The 24,014-nt window shown below is 36.4% G+C and overlaps 1 protein-coding gene across 1 annotated transcript; it reads right to left on the bottom strand.

Moving 5' to 3' along the window:
* Positions 1-336: 336 nt before the first annotated feature.
* LOC104221398 (uncharacterized protein At2g02148) lies at positions 337-12,798 on the bottom strand. The gene is made up of 9 exons (XM_009772462.2): positions 12,708-12,798; positions 12,282-12,549; positions 5,746-5,869; positions 5,305-5,646; positions 4,602-4,764; positions 3,061-3,181; positions 2,897-2,962; positions 1,194-1,448; positions 337-797 (listed from the first exon to the last, which is right to left on the bottom strand). The coding sequence occupies exons 2-9, from the start codon at positions 12,471-12,473 to the stop codon at positions 696-698; spliced, it is 1,365 nt and encodes a 454-aa protein (XP_009770764.1). The 5' UTR covers positions 12,474-12,549; positions 12,708-12,798; the 3' UTR covers positions 337-695.
* Positions 12,799-24,014: the final 11,216 nt, after the last annotated feature.

The following is a 24,014-nucleotide window of genomic DNA, read 5'->3' as shown; positions in this document are numbered from 1 at the left end:
GTGTTTAACTGGCAAGAGAATTATGATGTCAATAAGGTGTGTATAACTGTATACCATAATTTCTATAATTAGAGTGAGTTTGCTTTCTTGCCCTTTGAAAGGCTACACTTTACCCCCTCAAAACTAATTTTTCAAGTGTTTCATCCTCACAGACATAAGTCAATAGAAAAATGAAAGATTCACAACTAGGTCCATCTTAAAAAGAACAACAATAAGAATGCATTATAATTTACAAGTAATTACGTGTTCAGGCATACACTAATTTTCATCCATTATAAAGTTTATGCAATAGCACAGTTCTCTGATAATTTTGTGTAGTGGTGAAGCCTCCATAAGTTAAGTTTTTGTGCAGTTATAATTCTGCACATTGATATTGACAATGGAGCCTCTGATGAGGATGAGGAATAAATCAGGGGAAAATTTATTTTCCTAGGGAAACAGCCAAAGCATACCCATCTAACCCCCAACAAAAAGAACCCCATTTTCTCCCACAAATAAATAAATAACAAAGAAACGAGAGAGAGAGAGAGAGAGAAGGAATATAGCGCAGGAATGTATACATATTTACAAGTAATGTACAATTTATATTAGCATAGTCAGTGAGAATCCGTATAGCCGTGCTCAACTTGTTTGGGGCTAAGGTGTAATTGTTATTGTAATGTACAGTTCACATTGGGAGACTTGATGAGGTCACATCAAATCCCTAACCTCTTTGTACCACATTCTGAGCAGAACTTAGAGGTTTCTCTCAAGTAGGGAGTACCACATTCATCGCAAAACTTCGCAGGACTTGTAGGCTGCATTATCAATATGGTTGAATAGGTTATTAAGTCGGTGTTATTGATATAAGAATAGAGCAAATAAAGGATTGAAAGAAACCACTTCTCCTCCTGATGATAAATTAGATCTTTAGAGATAACAAATCGCAGTAACAGTCCGAAAAAATTGAATGTATGGTGCTTTTCCTCAAGCCAACAACAAAATATTTTTGTGTAGTCAATTAGATAAAGATTTCAAAACAAGATCAACCAATACTTTGCATGATTAGTAGAGGCATGAAGCTAAAGTTTTTTATATTTATAAGTAGGCATGAAGCTAATGTTCTTTTTATAAGTAGGCATGAAACTAAAGTATATGACGCAGTGGTGCTTTGACCTTGAATCTAGGAAAATCAAAATAAAGAGATCTCTCACCATTATATGCATGCGCCCTCCTACATTGCCAAATTGTTGTAAACAAGCCATGTGTGGAGAAATGGTAGGGGACTGCTGAGGCTGAGCAATTTCAGGCAAGTGTGACTGAGGGCCACATTGCTGATTGTGAGAGAAGTGGGCTATATGTTGGCTTTGGTTGATGTGGTGCTGGTGGTGGCTCTGCTGAAGAGGATGAAATTGAGCCTGATGGGACAGAGGTTGCATATGCTGCTTCGGGGTAGTCTGCTGACTCTCCTGCGGCAGAAAAGTAGTTGAACAAAACGAGTATGAATCAACAAACATAGATATATAAACATCTGCATTGTTTTAAAGGTAAACTAAAGCACTGAAGAAGCATCTCATGCAGCATTGGGCAACACGGGCAACAAAAGCACAGTATAGTAGGCACTGATATCTGTTTAGGTCCTATCAAGTAACTCATACTGCAAAATGAATCCCAATGAGCAAAGTTTGTTGCCTATTTATCCACTGGAGCTGAACTTGTGGAGTCTCTAAAAAATCAGTTCCCAACAAATATTGGCTTCACCATTGAATCTAGTCCATTTGGACCTAGCGGGACAAGCATGGTAGTTCTTCAACCTGTTAGGTCTGTAATGCTAGACAAAGTTTCAGCCTAGGCCCTAGGAACTGCTAATGTTAATTTCCGTGCAGTTTTTAGTAGAAGGATATAAAGCTATCCAGGTTTAGGAGACGAACAGTACTAAGTTCCCTGACAACCTATATATTTGTTTAATCAGCAGTTTGCTGAGCGATTTAGAGCACAAAAGAAGCAAAGAAGAACAAAAAGTGGTTCTTTGTGCTAATTAATAATGATGTGAGAGTAATTTATAGTTTCTTGTAGGATTTTTTGGGGTTCTACAGGTATTCCTGAAATTAAGAAACATAAATAAAGCTTAAAACTTATCCAAAAATTCCAAAAAGACAAGAATTAGAATGAAATTTGAAGGAAAACAAAACATCTGAGGTAGCAAAGTGGACCTTGCGGAAAAACAGCAACCAGAAATTTGAAAGCCATCTAAGAAGCATTCATTGTGTCTGTGCATTCCATTAATACTTTTGGCAATTCATGAATCAACTCATCCAATCAGTTTTGGACTTGGAGATTTACTTAGATATTCTTAGTGAGCTTTTCTGTTCAGAGAAACTGATGCGTCAAAGCAAGTCCATATATGTCTTGGGTGTGCTTCTGGCTGCTCTTTAATTCACTCAACCATGACACAAGGGCACAATAAAGTAAAACACTTGCTATCATTTCTTCCGTCTTGAAGCTCTAGTTTATAGAAGAGGGGCCATCCTATTAATTGTAAGAAATAGAAATGTATATGCCGATAAGCATATAAACAGAGACATACAAGTCCTAATAGCATAACCCGAAGCTAAAAAGAGAGGTTCAATCAAAACCAGCACACTGCTAAAAGAGGTAAGCAGAAGTGAGAACCAAAAGGCAGTAATACACCTAACAGAAGGAGTTTCAAATGTGTACTTAATTGTTAACATTGGCGCTTCAGTAGCAAATACTCCTATTAAATAAAATTACAAGCAACCTGTATGCAACTAGAGAAGAAAATCTGTTTCTTCTTAACTATTCTCCAATATATAGCATAGATGTGTTACGCGTGTTCTAATTACCAGACGAACAATGTTCAAATCAATTAACACAGTGGATAAGAGAAAAAGCTTACTTCACTAACGGAGCGGTAACTTTGACCGGCAGATAATGAAGAATCGTTGTCTGTACTGGTAAACGCCTGATAGACATGAGCAGAAAAACTTTCCATTCAATATTCGGAACTGCAATAATAGGAAAAAGGATACGTATGATAAATACAGGATCATCAAAACTTACTGACAAACCAGTGATGTTGGAAATTGGGTTTGACGCACGTCTATACTTGTGTCTTGGAGCATAGAATTTATAGTCTCGGGGGGATATTGCAACTTCATTTCGGCCCGTCATTCTTTTGAACCTAAACGAATAGGAACATGGATCAATTTGAAATTCTGATATTTTATGAACTAAAACATGGACTTCCACCATCATACTTCGTTTTATGAGAATCAATGATTCATTTAAAGAAAATGAACAATACACCATAGTAGGACAAGATGTCCCTAACTGACAAAAAGTACATAAAAATGATTAACGTCTAGATTTTCTATCTTATTCCCGTATTGTCTTTGAGGTCCACTTACATAATCATTGCAGTAAGAGAACGGTAACAAAGTCAACTGCAGTTAGCTAAATTTGAAACAAACTGCTAGATTTGAAACAAACATCACATGGGGAAAAGCTACTTAAAGCTAATTGGACCATTGAAGGAAAAAGTTGATAAAATGCCAAATAGTGCATGCTTTTACAATCCTGAGAGTGTCTTAACTGAAGAAAACAAGAAAGGACATCAAATCATGCAATCCAAAAAGATCAAATATTTAATAATCTTTTGTCCCTTGTTAAGATTATAAAAGGATATTCATTTCAAAAAATTTATAATAGGATAATACTGTCGTAAGAGCAGCACTTGGTGTTACAACCAATAAAATACCTTAACCCTTAAAAAAATGACATATGTCTAAAAGGAGCAAAAATGTTATAGTTAGAAAATGGAGAAAGAAAATATTAAGGCACTATCTATTCATGGTGGAATAAAGAATTCTATAAACGAGGCTAAATAGGACGCACCACAAGGAAATACAAGGAGAACAATGCGGAGCGAGTTAGAATGATGCCTCCAGAACACTGGACTTCATGTGCAATCTAAACTGGATCAGGTGTTATAAGCCTACCAAACCAACACTTTTTGACTAATCATGGGAAATTTCGTCAAATATCGGTTTGCAAGACAATCACATTCAACCATAGTCCTCTAGTAAAGTTTCATAATCGCAGAAACTGAAGAAAATTGCACAAAATGAACTTCTAAATCTGCATAATTCCCAGGATTTGAATAAATTTGAGATATTGGACTTCAAATATGACAATCTAGAGAAGTGCAAATTGCACCAAAGAAGAGATCGTCGTCTGAGTTAGTCAAAATTAACTTTGCACAAGCAGCATTTCTTCTGCTACTTTCCAGAGCAAAATTTCCATATCATCTAGTACACCCAGAAATCTTCTCTAGAAAATTATAAGACAAATTTCTTTCACTTGGATTTGGCACACGGCATATTTACTAACTCAGAATATAAGTCACTGTGGAATGTATATTGTCTAGAACAGATGGCAGTACTGCCAAGATAAAGAGAAGAGGACACAGACATACAGTATAGCAAGATGGATCTATTATCTCATGCCAACAGAGCTAATAACAGAAAACCAGAATTCTAGGTAACAATGACAGATTCAAGATTCATGCAACTTCCATATTTAAGATGGAGAGTTTGACATACCATTCTGCATCATCAATATGTAAACTTGTTGGTTTCTCCACAATGGCTAAACCATTAACCACAACAAAACGAACACGCTTCTCCTCCTGTATCACTAATTCAGGAAACCTTGCCCTTGTTTCAAAAGATGTAGCCAGCTCCCGTCTTTTAAATACACAAGGTCCTATATGTTAATAACAGCAAAGTAAGAAAATGAAATGACGATAACAGGAATCAGTATCTTTTGCAGTTCAATCTTTATCAGGAAACAACATTTTCATTATCTCATATTTCTCCGGAAATAATGATAGATGTAACCACAAAAAGGGAAACACAATGAGTAGATACAAAAACTAGAAGTTGAAGTGCTAAACTAGATGCTTCTGGTGATCCAAGATTCCTCATAGCTTCATGTTTCTACATAGAAAAAGAATCTATTTTCTGATTATTTTCTTCCCATTCATCTTTTTGCCCTCTCTATCCTCTCATATGCTCACATGGATGAAGGGGCAGCAACATGTAGAAAAGCAACAATGGAAGCATAGACTAGCCAAATATGGAAGCTGTCACGCCCAACAGTAAAATTAGCCTTCTGCAATTCCAATGAGAAATCAGATATACCACAGCAAAATGGCTCAAATGGGAGGAAAAATGTCATATAATGGGAAAGGCTAAGATCAACTTTAAGCGTCTACATGCAATTTTGGAACCTTGGATATCATACCTTTCCTAGGAAATTTTTTTGCAAGCTTTCTGTATAAACCACCAGCTGCTTCAAGGGCCACTCCTATGGTTTTTTCACGAATGCCATTTAAAGAAGAGAGCCTTACATTCACTTCATTAACCAATGTCTCATACATGTTAGCCACATACATCAAGGGCAAAACATATGCAGCATCACCTTCATAACAGATTTCTCTGGACTTCCTCTTGCTCATTTTATCTTGCGAAGATTGAGCTGCAAAGTCGGCCTCTGAATCGACAACTTCAACTACATGCGGCCTTATGAAATGATCTACGATAATGTCCAAAAATCTTGTCCTTGCTGTTTCAATTGGTGAAATATCTGGTCCATGAAAACTGGAATTAGCAAATATAAAAATAACGGCCATCTAGTTTCTTTCATCCATTTAGCTATCAACTATAACATAAAATCCCCAATTACCATCAACAGTAACGATATTGTAGGAACCCCCTGAAGATCCACTATTCTCAATGCTAGTGCGATCTTCCTCCACCACTATACTGTGAAGTGGTAATGAGTTTCTGAAGGATTCATGGAGACACTCCTGAAAAAGCATTAGAGTTCATGAATAATATGAGAATATGTACACTTGGGCCTCAAGGCACTGGTATAGGCTTCCGAAGTGAAAAAGTCAGTTATTACCATCAAAAAACAATGTTTAGTCTGACCAATACAGAAGCTTGCTGCTAAAATGCAAAGAATAACCAAGGGCTTCAATGGAGGAATGTTCTAGAAGAATTCTGAAGAGAGTCGGTAAGTTGAGAGGAATGAACAAGCCACTGTTCTATTGCCTTTTTTCTTCGTTATATACAAGAACAAAGAAGAGGATGACTAATGAATATAAAATGACTAATCCACCCTTAACTTACATTAACAACTTTAACTAATCCTAACAACCTAACTGACTCTATCACACGCATGGCACATGCCATATTACAATATGCCCCCTCAAGCTGGAGGGTGCAAGACGTTGAACACTCCAAGCTTGCCAAGTAAGTGAACATGCTGAGCAATCCCTAATGCCTTACTCAGTATATCTGCTTACTGCTCCTTAGTGTTGACATGCACTGCTTTAACCGTTCCTTCCTTGATTTTGTCTCGAATGAAACGGCAATCGATCTCTATATGCTTAGTTCTTTCGTGAAGCACAGGATTTGCTGCAAGTTAAATAGCTGATTTGCTATCACTGAAGACTGTAACTAGTTGGGCTATACTCACACCCAACTCCTTGAATAAACCAAGTAACCAGGATACTTCAGCAATGCTGGCTGCCATGCTTCTGTACTCTGCCTTTGCTGAACTCCTTGAAACAGACTGTTGTTTCTTCGACTTCCAAGAGATCATTGAACCTCCAAACTTTATAACATAGTCAGTGACTGATCTCCTAGTGTTTAGACATCTCTTAGTGTTTAGACATCTCTTAGTGTTTAGACATTGTAGCCCATTCAGAGTCACACCAACAAGTGAGTGTTTCTGCATAATCAGACCTCATCAAAATTCCTTGTCCTGGAGCATTTTTCAAGTATCTTACAACCCTTAAAGCAGCATCCCAGTGGAACCTCTTTGGTGTTTGCATAAACTGACTTAATTCCTGCACTGCATAATTGATGTATGGCCTAGTGATGGTGACATACAGAAGCCTCCCCACCAGTCTTTGATAGGCACTAATATGCTGCAGAGGTGGATCTCCTGTAACTCCATTTGCCTGATCATACTCCATTGAGGTCAACTTTGAATTCACTTCCAATGGTGTACTTGCAGGTTTAGCTCCACTTAACCCCATTTCTGAGATTAATTCCAGAATATACTTACTTTGATTCAGTAACACTCCATTCCTTGATCTCAAAATTTCAATTCCTTGGAAGTATTTGAGCTCTCTTAGATCCTTCACCTTGAAACTTTGATGCAGTATAACTTTAGCTTTTTTGATTAAGACTGAACTGCTGCTTGTGATGAGGAGATCATCTACATATACCAAAATGATCACTATTCCCTCTTGACTTCTCAATGTAAATAATGAGTAGTCATGATGACTCTGCACAAAACCTGCCCTCAATAGAGCTTCAGTCAACTTGATATTCCACTGTCGTGAGGCCTGCTTAAGTCCATATAGGGATTTGAACAATTTGCATACCTTCTGCTCTCCTTGCCTTCTGAAACCCTCATGCAACTCCATGTACACTTCCTCATTTAAACCTCCTCGTAAGAATGCATTATAAACATCCATTTGAAAGAAATTCCAACCTCTTGATGCAGCCAATGAAATAACAGATCTCACGGTGACCATTTTTGTCACTGGTGAGAATGTATCATGATAATCTAAATCTTCCCTTTGGCTGTATCATTTTGCAACCAACCTTGGCTTAAATCTCTCCACTTCTCCATTTGCCTTGAGCTTGATCTTGTACACCCATTTAGATCCAACAGTGTTTTGCTTGCTGGTAAGTTCACTATCTCCCATGTGTTATTATCTTCTAATGCTTTTACTTCTTGCTTCATAGCTTCTATCCACCTGTTGTCATTCACTGCTTCCTTGAATGTCTGTGGTTCTGTTAGTTGAGAAAACTTGGCCAAGTAGCATTGATAGCTTGTACTGGTCTGATCATAGGTCAGGTAGTTTGAAATGGGAAAAGTACAGCCTGTGGTCTTCTTTGTTGTTACATAATCCTTCATCCACATTGGCTCCTTAACTAGTCTTGTGGATTTTCTGTCAGGTTTTAAGTTCCTGTCACCTTCATCTTCCTGCCTATTGCTTGAAACTGTACCTTCATGATGTCCATCACTTTGTATACCTGCATGAACCTCTGCAATGTCCATATCCTCCACATCTAGAGAAACTTCCTGCATACCATCAGTATTTATCTCCCGTAGGACAGGTAGATTTTCCTGCAGATCACTCTGTCTATTGTCATGCACACCCATATCTTCTTCTGTTGATGTTGAGACATTTCTATCATACATGCTGCTGCCTGGCTATGTATGCAGAGGTGTGAAATGCAATGATCCTACCTCTACATATTCCAGTGCATGCAATGAATTGTTCTCATCTTTCTTAGCAAATGGAAACTCTGATTCCTTGAAGATAACATCTCTACTTCTAAAGCACTGCTTTGTGGCTAAATCAAGCAGGATATAACCCTTCTGTGTTTCAAAATATCCCATGAGAATGGCTGCTTTGGCCCTCTCAGCAAACTTGTCTGCCTTGAACAAATTTGTTGCATAACACAAACAGCCCACAACTTTCAAATGTGCAATATTAGCCTTCTTATGGTATAACAATTCATATGGAGTTTTGCCCCCTAGAACACTGGATGGCATCTATTAATCAGGTATACTGCTGTTTTAACACACATTCCCCAGTATCTAATTGGAATTACTCCCTGAAATTTCAAAGCCCTTGCAGTATCAAGTATATATCTGTGCCTTCTCTCCACTATGCCATTCTGCTGTGGAGTATAAGGGCATCTGCTTTGGTGAATTATACCAAGACCTGTTAACAACTCTGAACATTGCACATTAAAAAATTCAGATCCATTATCTGATCTTATCATTTTAATCACGATACCAAACTGGTTTTGAACCATGGAAATGAACTGTTTTAAAGCCACTACTGCTTCAGATTTTAGCTGCAAAAAGAACACCCATGTATATCTAGAGTAATCATCCACGATTGTTAAGAAGTATTGTTTCTTATCAAATGTAGCAATTTTATAAGGCCCCCATAGGTCCATATGTACAAGATGAAACACTGCCTTTGCTCTAGAATTGCTTAATGGAAACTTCAACCTAGTCTGCTTTGCAAGTGGACATATCAAACAATTGTCCTGTAACATCTTGTTGTCTTTATTATGTAAACCTACTACATGCTTCGTTACTGATAAGGATGGGTGACCTAGCCTATTGTGCCATACTTCACATGAATCTTTGGTTGTCCTGCTTACAACATTAAGTGCTTTTATTCTGCTAGCCAGTCCTCTAAGCACATTTAAGCTTCCTCTTTCTTTACCAATCCCCTTCACCTTGCCATTCCAAAGATCCTGAAACACACAAAAACCAGGAAAGAAGTTGGCATTACATTTCAGCTCCTTTGTTAGCTTTGCTACTGAGAGTAGATTAAACTTGAAGTTGGGAACATAAAGCACATCTCTAATTTTTCTCTTATCTAATAAGGTTGTACTACCAATACAAGTCATATCAGCCTATTCTCCCGTAGGAAGATGCACCCTATCTCTATCAGTTTTCCTTGTACACTTAATATCTGATAGTAATTCTAAATCAGAAGTAATGTGATGGGTAACACCTGAATCTACAACCATTCCTTCTCCTGTGATTTCTGTGTAAAGCTGCTCATCAGACAATTAACTTCACATGTACCTGCCATATTTGATTGATGCTCCCCAGATTCCCTGTTCAATAGACTCAGAATTTGATTGTATTGATGATTGGTGAAGTAATGATATCCCTTGTTCTCAGCAGCTCTAGATGAGCTTTCTCCTATATCCTGCATAGATGATGCACTTACATCTGCACTATTGATCATAGCCATGGGTTCTCTTCTCCAACCACCTAGCTTACCAGCACCATTGCCACTGTGCTTGCCAGCATTAGGATTATTCCATTCAGGTTTACCAGTATTAGTGCCATTTCAACCATTCTGATTCCCAGTGCCACGATTTTGCTGCCAATCTCCTTGAGTCCTTACTCTTTCACCATATCTTCTTTTAACAAAATCAGCAGGGTATCGAATGATCTTGTAACAATTCTCCTTAGTATGTCCTTTTAAATGACAGAACTCACATTGAAGGTATTGTCTCCTTCCTCTTCTCCTTCCTCCTCCTCTCCCTCTCCTTCTCCCTCTCCCTCTTCCTGCTTGCATAGCTAGTGGCTCTATTTTATCAGTAGTTACTGCTTTCACTCCTATTTTCTGTTGACTTTCATCTTGAATAACCATGGCATAAGCTTGATTTAGGCTAGGTGCATTTGTTTTCCTGAGGATTTGCCTTCTAGCTTGGTCATATGAATCATTCAAACCAGACAAAAATTGCATAACTCTTTGTTGATGCAGATTTTCTGCATGATCTTTCGATTTTTCACAGCAGTTAGGAACCAAAACATCATATTCATGCCATAGCTCCTTTTAATTTTGAAAAATATATTGAAACAGAACTATTTCCTTGAGATAATGTGGCATTTTCACGATGTAATTAAAAGATCCTAACACGATTTACCTTATTGAACCTTTCTCGCAAGTCTTCCCACACGAGGTGTGCATCAGACGCATACATGACTCCACCTAGAAGTTCTGGTGACGCACTGGTCATGATCCATGAGAGAACAATGGCATTACAAGTCTCCCACTGCTCCAACGGTTCTCTTTCATATGCATTCTTGCTGCAAGTGCCAGTAACAAAACCTAATTTCTTCTTCCCCAAAAGTGCAATTCTCATCGACCTACTCCATAGCCCGTAATTCTCCAAGTTTGTGATCTTTACAGGCAGGTGTGCATCAGACGCATACATGACTCCACCTAGAAGTTCTGGTGCCACACTGTTCATGATCCATGAGAGAACAATGGCATTGCAAGTCTCCCACTGCTCCAACGGTTCTCTTTCATATGCATTCCTGCTGCAAGTGCCAGTAACAAAACCTAATTTCTTCTTCCCCAAAAGTGCAATTCTCATCGACCTACTCCATAGCCCGTAATTCTCCGAGCCTGTGATCTTTACAGGCACCACAACTGAGCTAGGAGTATCAAAAGGTCCAATATACAACGGATGATTATGGTCAATTGTCGCCATCTCCGACATTGACGAATCAGTATCTGACATCGACAAATTTTGACGAGCTTCAACAAATTTCGATTAATCAAGGACAGAAATGCGAGGAGAGAAATCAGAGATCTAACGCGGTGCGATCCAGGAACGCCGCTCTGATACCATGCTATAATGCAAGGAATTACCAAGGGCTTCAATGGAGGAATGTTCTAGAAGAATTCTGAAGAGAGTCGGTGAGTTGAGAGGAATGAACGAGCCACTGTTCTATTGCCTTTTTTCTTCGCTAAATACAAGAACAAAGAAGAAGACTAATGAATATAAAATGACTTTATCACACGCATGGCACATGCCATATTAGAATACTTGCTTACTCCGATAATTTGGCACATTTAAACAGAATGCCAATGCCATTAAAAACAAAAAAATGAATCCCAAATCACATGGAAGAACGTTGTCTTGAAAGACCTAAACTATCTTGGCATCCATGCAGACCTAAAAGGAATACAGCCTCAGTGGAAGAAAAAGATCCATATATTTTCATATAAGTGATACCAATTAGCTCAGATAAACGCCTATCCATGTAGGCCACGCTTACTAAGTACAATCTTCGCTACAAATCATTTGATCTTATTAGAGGTTTGTATGCTAGTAGCAAATATAGACAAAATTTCCAGTGTTAGAGAATCTAAATTATTGGATATTGGAAGAAAACAGTTCTACATGAGACGTGGATAGCGAGGATTCATACAACTGACCCTCACTAGCTTGCGGTCGAGGCATAGTTGTTGTCACTAGTCAAATTAATAAATTGATAAAGGTATGATGGAGTGGAACTAGATATCCTCGTCAGCCTCACCAAATAGGATAATTGCAAACCGAATATTTTTTATGGATGGTGTCCGGGCCAGCTTGCACACACCTCGATTATTACACCGGGTACTGCTACCTCCCACCAGTACAAGCACCGGGTAACTCTGCCCGCCAAGGTTAGGCAGATAGGAAAAATTAGTTTTTTCCCGGATTTGAACCCGAGACCTAATTATTCTCCTCCCACTTTATTAACAACTAGACCACATCCTAAGGCCTTCAAACGTGCACATTTACAAGAAACTGAAATAACAAATTAACAACACATGATAAATTATTTAAAACTGAAAATTGAAACTCAAAAGGCACACTCACAACAGCTGTGGAGTCTTCGCCATTGTCCATGCTATCCTCGGTTACATCACCTCCTCCGCGATCAACATCTTCACCACCAGCACCACCTCCGCCACCAATACCCTCCGTATTGAGATCATGCAATGAGGTTTCAATGTACGAATCAGCCGCCGACCTCATATCGTAGTGCTGTAAAGGAACCCTAGCTCCCATTTTCCCTATCAACTCACCAGTCTACAGCAACTAAAATGCCTCCAGATTAAGCACACTACCGCCTTCTGCTCAAACTCTACATATAAAGTTAAAATTGTTCAATATATATACATATTTAAACTAAACGCTGAGTGATAGACTCAGCAAGCGGCCGGCGCCGGCCCTTTGGGTGGAGCCGACGGCGGAGAAGCTGTTGAATTTGAAGATGGGATTTTGATTAACGACTATACAAACCTTAACAGAAAGCCGAGCCTGAGAGTCTGATTTGAAGATCTCCGAACCTAATTTCCGATGTTTCCTTATCAGTATCCGAACCAAAGCCGGCAGGTCAAAGTATTGGTCTCGGGGAGTTTAGTAGGATATTGGTGGGACCCACTAGCGGGTACACGTGCGCGGCATATATGCATATAAAAGTGGATTTTAAGTTACCGGTGCCGCTCAAATTTATGTGAACATGTTTTACTAGGCGCAGTTTAAGAGAAAATGAATACTTTTAAAATTTGTGGTCCTAAAAATGTCACAAAGAGTCCAGAATATTTGTGTGGCTATAAAAGCTTCTCATTAAGGATAGAATTGGAGGTTTAAGCTAAATTCTTTTTAAATTTAGAAAGAAATCATTCTTTTTTGAACGAACCAAAAAAAATATCACACAAACTAAAACAGAGATAGTATCACTTATTGTAACGGATAACTAAACCTATTTCAATGGGTGATTGGGTGTTATTGGGATCCATAAAGGGACTTCCAAACACTACCAGTGTTGGGGCACAACTCCAAGTCCTCTCACAAGTACTAAAAATAGCCCTGGATCATAATATTAGGTCATCTCCAATCTTTACCCCATTTTTGTTCCCTAAAATGGGGATTTTCTTATTTTTGGGACAATTTACACCAACCATTCCCTCATTTTTTTCTTCAAACTTTTTTATATTCTTCTCTCTCTTCTATATTATATTATTATCTTTCATTTCAATTTCATTTTTTAATTTCCATTAAACAAATTCCATCTTTTATTTTTATTAATTTGTTATTTCCATAATTAAAATAATTCCATAAAATTTTAAATAATATCATTTGTAAGCAATTATTATAGATTAACTAATAATTCAAATAAAAGTGAAATCATTGTGATACAAGATTAATTAAATACATATTACATAACGATAAAATTCATTCGAAATACTAGATAAATATTCAACTTCAACCTCTAGTATTCTCCCATAAATGATCTATTAATGCATTACGACGTGCAAAATTAACATCTTTGTCCTTAATTCTTCTATGTCGAAATAAAAATTCTTGAAATCGTTGATTTTCATCTACTGCCATTTTTACATAAAAATAATAAATGCACGAAAATTAATTTATCAAAATTATACACCAAAGTTAAGATATAATATTAATATTATAAATACATTACATAAACATAATTAAGTATATATAAAGAGATAAATTAAAAGATTAAATAATAAAATAATAATAAAAAAGTAATGAATAGTAATGGGGGAGATGAATAGTGTACCCCATATTTGAGGGAACACTATTCATTCTCCATTTTGGGGACAAAAATGGGGGAGGGTTGGAGCTAAATTCCCCCAAATATTTCCTTTATTATAGGGGATGGGGGCAAGGTTGGAGATGGCATTATTCCCCTGAAGATTAATATACTGATTGTGAACAAGTTACTAATTTGATGAAAATCTTCATTATAATTCTATTATTTAGATTATTGATTGAGCAAATGGGGAATCCATATAATTAATATACAGAAATTAATAATGTTTAAAAATAATGCGTATATATTAACTCTCATTAGCTTTTAGAAGCTAGAGTTACACACGTCGCTTCCTTTTGCAGTGATGGACATAGATTTTGATAAGCATAGCGTTGTTTTTAAAAAAGTTCAGTTGAACTTACTTAATCACAATAGAGTAATATCAGGAAGAGCAAATTGCTCAAGATATAATTAGTTTGCATTATACAAAAATTGAAACAAGGAGGCAAAAGTAATATTATCAATTACATGGGAGGTTAGTGTTGTGAAACGTAAACTGAAGAAGGTTTTAAAATTATCCCTATTTAATAAATAAATATATTATCTCCTTTTATGGTCAGGTTAACAAAGTTGTGACAATCTTTTTCAAGTTTTTCTTAGTTATTGTGAAATATTATTAGCGAAAAATTTATAAATAGCCACTTTTACGCCTGGTCAATCAAATTTAGCCACATAATCAAAGGTCAACGATATTTAGCCGCTAAGTTAGAACGGTAACAATTTGTTGACTAAAATATCCCTACTCTGTTTATTAAATTTACGCGACTTGACCTCATGTTCTTCTTTAGCACAATCTTGTGGCGTCAATCTGCAAATTGAAGTAAGCTCTCTCAATTATTTTTCTGATTATTTGAATTTCTCTAGTTTGAATTTCTTCTACGATCACAGATTTAATTGTGATACTCTACTATTCTTCTCTTTGTAATTCAAACCAGAAAATTCAAAGTATCACTAAAATAATTGAGTGATTCTTCTGATTCTTCGAATTTTCTAATTTGATTTTAATGCTTTAATCTCTGTTAATGTCTAATTTTCTCAATGCGTTAATCTGTGCTTAATTGTGTTATATATCTTCTTTTCTGTAATTTAGATCGTAACTAATAAAATCTACATTGTTCAAAACCACAAAAAATAATATAAAATCCCACAGAACATAACGCCAGTATAATTTGCTGGACCTTTCTAAATTAATATCTAAAGCTGAGATACTTCTAGCATATTATACTAGAAATATCTCATAAAATGGTTTTACAGTGCTTGATTCCAAAAATGAACAAAACACAAGTATAATACGTCGGAGCTTTTTGTATTAATATACAAAACTCATAAAACTCCAATGTATTATACCGAAGTATCTTTCATTCAAACTACTATAAAAAATTACTAAAAATGGTATAAGAAAAAACAGCAGTATAAAATACTGCATTTTTCTTAATTTAATATGTAAAAGTCAGAAATTTCCAGTAGATTATATTGGAAATATCTGTAATTCAAACCAGTAGATTATATTGTAAAAAACTTGAGAAAGCAACATACAGTGAGTCAATTTTCCAGAGTAACCCACCTCATTTAATTCTAAAATATTTCCAAATACACCGTTCTTTAATTGATCTATTTGAGTTCCACACAAAAACGACGAAATAGTTTGCTTAAAATTCCGATCGCCTTTCCAATAACAATCAACAGGAAACCGCTAGGTAAATTCATATAATCTATCTCCCTCCTAAAATCAAAATACAACGCATGTAAGCAACATTTCATATAATTTTAAGATAAAAACTTCAACATTTCAGAAATGCGTACCTTCAATATCCTACTTGAAGATTCAATTTCTATAAAATCATGGAAAAATATATTACAAATTAGATAAGTAAACACAATCAGAATCCAGTATATATATGAGAAATAAATTATAAACAGAACTCATCCAGTAAAATGAACAGGACAACAAAATCTACAGATTGCAGTATTCCAGCATAATATACTGGATCACAATAATTTAGAAGATATGAAACTCCAGAAACAAATACTGGGGTATATAGAAGAAACATAATCAAAAAGCATAGTATAATAATCATCCAGTATAACATACTAGAGAAAAAGCTTACACACGACAGACTTCCTGTAAAATATACTGGAATCAAACAAAACTCAACTATATTATAATAATTATCCAGTATAATATACTGGAAGACAAAGATATAGAGCACAAACTTCTAGTATAATATACTGGATAAAATTTTACTAAATTCAACAAACAAAAAACATAATAAAAAATTACACAGTATAAACAGAATCGCAAGCCTTAACATACTGGCAATAAGCTTAAAGATGGCACACTTCATTTAAAAAACACTGAAATCAAACAAAACTCAACTATATTATAATATTCATCAAGTATAACATAGTGGAAGACAAACATTCACATGATAAACTTCCAGTATAATATACTGGACAAAATTTTACTAAATTTAATAAACAAAAACATAATAAAAAATCACACAGTATAAAAAACTAGGAATCAAGCCTTCAGAAGACAGATTTCCCATATAATATACTACATGAAAAATATGAAGTCCAGCAAAATGTTCTGGATTTTATGTTTAACAAGAAATGGAGAAATATATAATACAGTTGAAGGAAAAAAAAAACTTGAAAAATTAACCATAAGTACTGGACAAGAAGCTTAAAGACGGCAGACTTCCATTAAAAGATACTGAAATCAAACAAAACTCAAGTATTATATACCGGACCAAAGAGCATAATAAAAAAAAGAAGACAAATAATCACTCAAAAAAAGTAATGACAAATAAAATAAAATTTTAGTCTAAACAGAACTCATCGAATATAACATACTGGAGAAAAAGCTTACACACATCAGATCCCTGTAAAATATACTGGACACAAATAAAACTCAACTATATTATAATATTCATCCAGTATAACATACTGGATGACAAACATTCACATGACAGACTTCCGGCATAATATACTGGACAAAATTTTACTAAATTTAATAAACAAAAAACATAATCAAAAATCACACAGTATAAAAAACTTGGAAACAAGCCTTCAGAAGACAGATTTTTCCGTACAAAGATGGCACACTTCATTTAGAAAATACTGAAATCAAACAAAACTCAAGTATTATATACTGGAGCAAAGAGCATAATTAAAAAAAAAGACAAATAATCATTCAAAAAAAGTAATGACAAACAAAATAAAATTTTAGTCTAAACAGAACTCATTGTCACACCTCCTTTTGGCGCGCTCACCCCCAGGGATAAACGCACAAGGAAGTTTTTCCAATTTAAGTGACAATATTCGAAATGGGATTTGTTTATTTATTTCAGAGTCGCCACTTGGGATAGGTTTGGCTTTTGGTGTCCCAAGTCACCGGTTTATCTTGAATCCTAATTCGAGGAAAATATTCGTCTTTCCAAATGAAGTCTGCGAACCAGAAATTCTAAGTAAGGAATTCTGTTGACCCGAGGGAAAGTGTTAGGCACCCCCGGATCCCGTGGTTCTAGCACGGTCGCTTAAATTGTTGTAATGACTAAAATATCTGATTTTAATACATGTTCAATGTAAGCACGTGATTTTTGCTTTACGAGCAATCGCTCCAAAAGAAAATAAAAATAGTAACAAATGGTTTCGCTGTACAAATGTTTGAGTTTTCGTGACATGTGTTGTTAGTCATTTGTGGATCTGTCCATTTTTGCATTTAATCATTAACAAACAAAATATGTATGTCAGGATGATTAAACCATAATTCGGTCAGTAAAAGAAAATTCAAAAAATAGATATATATGTGTGCATCGTTTGTTCTAGGTTTTTAACTTACTTAAATAATTTTGTGGTAATTGTGTTAAAATGTTGCATTGTTGTTTAGTTTTAATTTCGTTATTTATTATTTTTATTTTTATTTTTTGTTTTAAAAGAAAAAAATGAAATTAGAAAACAAAAGTGAAGGAAATCGGTTTGGGCCAAAAATTAAACAAAATAACTGGCCCAACCAGCACTCAGGCCCAGTCCAAATCCGGTTGCCCAGACACCTCCTGAAACGACACCGTTTCAGGCCAATCCATCTCAGCCGTTCCAATCAATCCAATCCAACGGTCCAGGATCATTTTCAGCAACCCGTGTTCAAACCCGACCCAATAACCAATCCGACCCAACCCCTCACTTAAACCAAACGACCCCGTTTAACTACCAAACGACCCCGTCTCATTTCTCAGTATCAGATCTAAGCCGTTGAGATCATCTGATCTAACGGCTCAGATCCAATCAGCCTCCCCGTATATAAGCCTCCTATCGTACCCCGCACCCCCTATACCAACCCCACCCTTCATCGTCCCCAAACTCAAACCTGAAACCCCCCGAACCCTAGCAGCCGCCCTAGTCTCCTTCGCCATTAAAGCCGGCGGCACGAACGCCGGTGACCACCTCCTGAACACCCTAAGACCCCCTCACTCTCCTGAACATGGATCTACTATCCATTTGCCTCGAATCACTTTCGTTCGTCTCGAATCTTCATTTGAAGATTTGAGTCGAACCCGGACCTATGCCAAGTTACCCCATCTTCGTACCAGACACCCCCCTGACCTTCCTCGTGACCAAACCAAGCTTGGTTTGGTCCGAATCTACCCGCAACTCCCTAAAAATCAGATCTGGAAATCCAGACCTTAGAACACATGCACCTGGGGAATCCGGCCGGTTTTCGACAAGGGTTTGAGGTCTAATAGACCTTAATCAAGGTGTTCTCATGTGAGAACACCCTGATTAAAGTTTGTTCGGCCTCAAGAGTTCGAAGTTGAGTCTGACTTGGGGTCCATTTTGATTTCAAACTTTGTCGGTAAGTTTTTCTTTCCCTTTTCGTTTATATCAACTGCTGATTAAGTCATTAGCATGCTTTGTGTTGATTGTTTGTTACTTTCTGATAGTTTCTTAAATTCTTTCATCTCTGTAAAGACCTTTTATTTGGTCGATTGGTTTCTGTGTATGATTTAAATGTATCCTATGATAAGCATGTCCGATTAGTATAGTCGTCGCATGAATAAACTTATATAGGTTCCTAGTGACTGACCAAGTTGTCCGAAGCCCTTTAGGTCCCTGTATGTGTTGTTTATTTGAACGATTGATTATTACCTGTTATAATTAGTATAGTCGACTCGATAAATGTCGTCGATCAGTTTTCTATAACTAATGAATCGAATGAGCTAATAATGTCGCATGACTAATTGAACCTTGCCATTGACTGAATGCCCCAGCATTGTTTGAAATGGTTTGTTTGCATTGTGAAACTGACTGAAAAGGTTCAGTCCAGGCAGTCTTGAATTTGAACTTTCATCAGTTCAAAAATGCCCTGATGCTGCAATAGGCAGGGCAGTAATAATCAAGGTTAAGCAGGGGTATTCTGGGGTTTGAAAAAGGCAGAAAAGGTTAGTTTAAATGAAGCTGACAAGTAGGGTACTAATTAAGATTAAACTAATACTAATGGGGAGCAAGACATAAGAGTATGGGGCTTAAAATGAATAAATAAAATGAGCCCATAATTCTTGATTAAACAAAGACCAGGCGTGGGGAACAAAGGGGCTGGCACCAAAGATGCTTAGGCATGGGCTTAAAGGGTATGGGCATTCTGCCAATTGGCAGGGCAGGCAGCTTAGCTGCACTTGGACATTTCGCTTATAAATAGGCCATTTGAGAACTTAAAAGAGAGTTTTTGAGTCTTAGGCTGGACTTTTAGTCTTCAGAAAAGGGAAGAATTTTGAGTCTTGTGGCTGGAATCTTTAAGTCTGAAGAAAGGTTTACTGAGTTTAAAGAAAGCTGAAAAACATAGTTAGTTTCCAAATAGATTGTAACCAAACACCATCTGAAAGTTGAATAAGAATTCATATTGGTCAAGTTGCCTTGGCCAAGTTCTGTCGTCTGCATTGACTGGGTTGTTTGTTGGTTGCTGAACTGTTGGTATTTGCTGCATTGAACACTCTTTTACTTCTGGTGTTTCATTACTCTTCGTCTGGAATTACTGGTTTGGCACTCGACCATTTGCTGGTTTCTTTTGTTCTGAGAATTATTGTTGGTTGTTCGTGGATTGTGGAAAACATTTGGTTGTTGGTTTGTTGCTGTGCTGTTGCTGTGTACCTGTTGTTGCTGTGTTTACTGCATACTGCCCAGCTGATCATTCCTTTCTTCTTTGTCCTCTATACCAGGTACACAATTACACTACCAATGTAACTCGAAAGTTTGAACATGAATGCAAAAGAGAGGACCTGCAGATTGCTTTTATATACATATGGACTGTTGTATTAAATGTCATGTAGTATATAGTAGTTACATTTTCGTTTGGATAATAGAAGTAGCCTACATGCTTAGTATATCAATGTAGGTAAGTGAATGTTAGTCATATATGTATGCTGTTAGGTGAAAATATTCTCATTGCAATAAGTTGTATTTTAAACTTAGTCTGATGATGTAGTATATTCTCTACGTAGGTCAAATAGGGAAACTATCCACTTTAATTAAAGTACTTTCCTCTTTTGTCAAATTGTCACATATAAATTGATAAACTCATTTATAGAACAAAGAACCAGTTCAGGGCCTCAACCTCATGAAGGTCGAGCCCAAATCGAAGCAAACCAAGTAGGCCCGCATCGAACAAGCAGAGGCCCAGGTCTGGCCTATCACGCATGGGCTGGATTTGGGCCCATGATTATTTGTTCGGCTGACTGTATATGCAGCCTCATTTCTGATTTTTTTTTCCGCTTTTCTGAATGTCATTACAAACAACTTGCAAGCATTTAATTAATTAGGACTATCTATTGTCTTCAATTGATAAAAGACAAACACGACAAGAAACGTAGTCGTTATAGGATATCCTTTTAAAAAATAAGAACGAGATGAGCCTCGATGAAAATAAACAAAACGCACAGATGCGGGGCCCTCGTTTAAATGTATATTATCGAAGCATTTAGGTTCCAGGACGGGTTGTTTAGCAAATCTCACAACCCTCCTAAAAATAACAATACGTTAGACTCTTTAGGACGCGCCTTAATAAATCTTACCTCCTTAAACTCGGGTGCACATTTATGTGACCCAAATCCAAATCTCAACGGAGTCGAAATGTGTCTCTAGTCACGGGCGCATTGATTGTGGCGTGGCCGAGATGTATTTCCATGACGTTGCAAATTCTTTTAAAAATAAGAATGAGATGAGCCTCGCCGAATAAAAATACAAATTGCGGGGCCCTCAGTAAATACTTGTTTTAAATTACTTAGAATTCAGGAGGGCCGCTTAGTGAATTTCGTGGCCTTCCCAAAATAATAACGCGATAGTCTCTTTAGGCGCGTGTTTAATAATTTACTTTCTTAAGCTCGGGTGTGCATTTCATGCGACCCAAATCCGATCCCAAAACATCAAATAAAATGTGTTCCGGATTATGGGTGCATTTCATGTGACGTAGTCCAAAGACGTGTTTTAAATGATGTTCACATTTCTTTTAAAAACAATAATAGTAAAGCGGTTAAAAGATAAATTTGCACATAAGTTCATATTGTATTAAAAATCAGATAAATAAGCCAAATATAACAGTTGAGCGACCGTGCTAGAACCACGGAACTCGGGAATGCCTAACACCTTCTCCCGGGTTAACAGAATTCCTTATCTAGATTTCTGGTACGCAGACTGTAATATGGAGTCATTCTTTTCCTCGATTCGGGATTAAAATTGGTGACTTGGGACACCCTAAATCTCCCAAGTGGCGACTCTGAAATAAATAAATAAATCCCGTTTCGATTGTCCTTTAATTGGAAAAAACTCCCCTGCGCCCATCGGGCGCGGAAAAAGGAGGTGTGACATTCAAGACTATAGTGCAATTTTAATTATTTACCGCTTTATTATTATTTTTTAAAGGAATTGCAACGTCATGAAAACGCGTCTCGAACTACGTCGCAATCAATGCACCCGTGGATGTTGACACATTTTGACTCCGTGCCTAAAGATACTAACGCGTTATTATTTTGGGAAGGCCGCAAAATTCGCTAAACGGCATGTCCCGAAATCTAAGCATTTAAAATAACCATCTATTGAGGGCCCCGCAATTTATGCATTTTATTTGGCGAGGCTCGTCTCATTTTATTAAAGGCCGATCCTAAAGTGACTACGATTTCTACTCTACCTCTTGTCTCTAATAATAAAAGCAATATCCTAATTGATAAATGAGTCGGATTGTACCATGTTAAACTATATATTGCAATCTTTAAATCAGGCCTCAAATCAGATTATTCCCTCATGGCCTATGTCATCAAAGCTTTAATCACAGTCAACTTTGTTATCAATCCCAAACAAGAAATACCCAACAACAAAATCATTCTAACAACATTACTCAAAAGTAATTCAATATCAATCTATGAGGACATTGCAAACACGAGCAATTAAACCCAAATAATAAGAAAAAGGCAAAGTAAACATGATATATTTCATGAAAGTATAAACCAAATCTTCACAAATAATTAAAACAATAACATAAAGGATAAGGAAGAAACCGACCTTAAAAGAAGCTTTCTTTATATTTAGACTTTGTTCGGAGGTACAAGTAAGCAACAGAAATGAGAAACTGAATGGAATATCAACGAAACAGCAACAAAAGAAACAACGAGCAATATACTCAAAATCGCAGATCGGACTACGAACGGGATCGGAACCTCTTGGCCAAACACGAGCATCTCATTGCAACTCCGGTTTTGTTTCGATTTTTCTTCCTCTTGAAGTAAAATCTAATCAAAGTGAAAAAATGGATATAGCTCTCCAGTCTTATGGTGTGAGATTGTTCTCCATATTTATGAGTGTTTGTGTGGAAGAGAATTCTCAAGAATGAGGGGGTCTACGCCATTTTTAGTTCTTTCTGCCGTTGTATATTCCTTGTATGCAGAATGTATATCGTGTGTATATTTACTGTATATTAAGTGTATACAGAATGTATACCGCCCTCTTTTTAGCTCTAGAGGCTAACTTTCTATCCTCTTTTTTCTCCCTTTGGTGATGGATTTGAGGGGATTTTATGGCTCTTTTTGGGGTGGCCGAAAATGGAGACATGGCTGACACTTTTTTTTTGCTTTTCATCCCTTTTGTGTGTTGTTTTTTGTGTGTTTGTGGAGTGTGAGTTGTAAAGTGTAGAGAGAGTGTGTGTTCATGTGCTAGCATGTGTTGGCATGTGTTAGCATGTGTTGGCATGTGTTGCCATGTGTTGGCATGTGTTGGCATGTGTTAGCGTGTGTTTTCATGTGTGTCTCGACTGAAAATGTTTTGGGCTAGGTCCGAAAATTGGGCCTAAAAATGGATCTTTTGAATCCAAATGTTATTCTTTCCCCGCAACCGAGAATAAAAACACGATCCTATTTAATTAGTCCCACGTAAACAATATAACTATTAAACTGAGAGTGATAACTAAAATAAAACTATTTTTGGATATTTTTCAAGATTAAAATGACTACAAAACATTAATGAAACTATTTTTTTTTGTAATTTTCGTTTTTATATAGAGATAAAAATATAAAGTACTATTTTTGTATTTTTAAGGATTAAAAAGACTACAAAATATTAATGAAATTATTTTTTGTAATTTTCGTTTTTATATAGAGATAAAAATATAAAGTACTATTTTTGTATTTTTAGAGTTTATGAGAAATACATGAACTAAAATTTATATATCCTTTTTTTGTAATTTTTCATTTTTGTGACGAAAATAAAGTAAAGAAGTCAAAAATAGTTGAAATAACTATATTAGGCCTAAATTAAATATTTACGCTAAAAATGTGAAAATTCTCGGGGAGGGTCAAAAATCACACGTCTACAGCTGCCCCTCTTTGACTGGAAACACGAAAAGTTTTCCGACAAAGAACGACTAGACATGTTTTGACCCGACCCTTATTCAGAGAGACTAAAACTAAAGAAAAGGAAGGGAATGTGACCGAGCCCTGGTATCA

Source organism: Nicotiana sylvestris, chromosome 4 (assembly GCF_000393655.2).
Source record: "Nicotiana sylvestris chromosome 4, ASM39365v2, whole genome shotgun sequence".
Lineage (NCBI taxonomy): Eukaryota > Viridiplantae > Streptophyta > Magnoliopsida > Solanales > Solanaceae > Nicotiana > Nicotiana sylvestris.
This window is presented reverse-complemented; position numbering and strand designations above follow the sequence as displayed.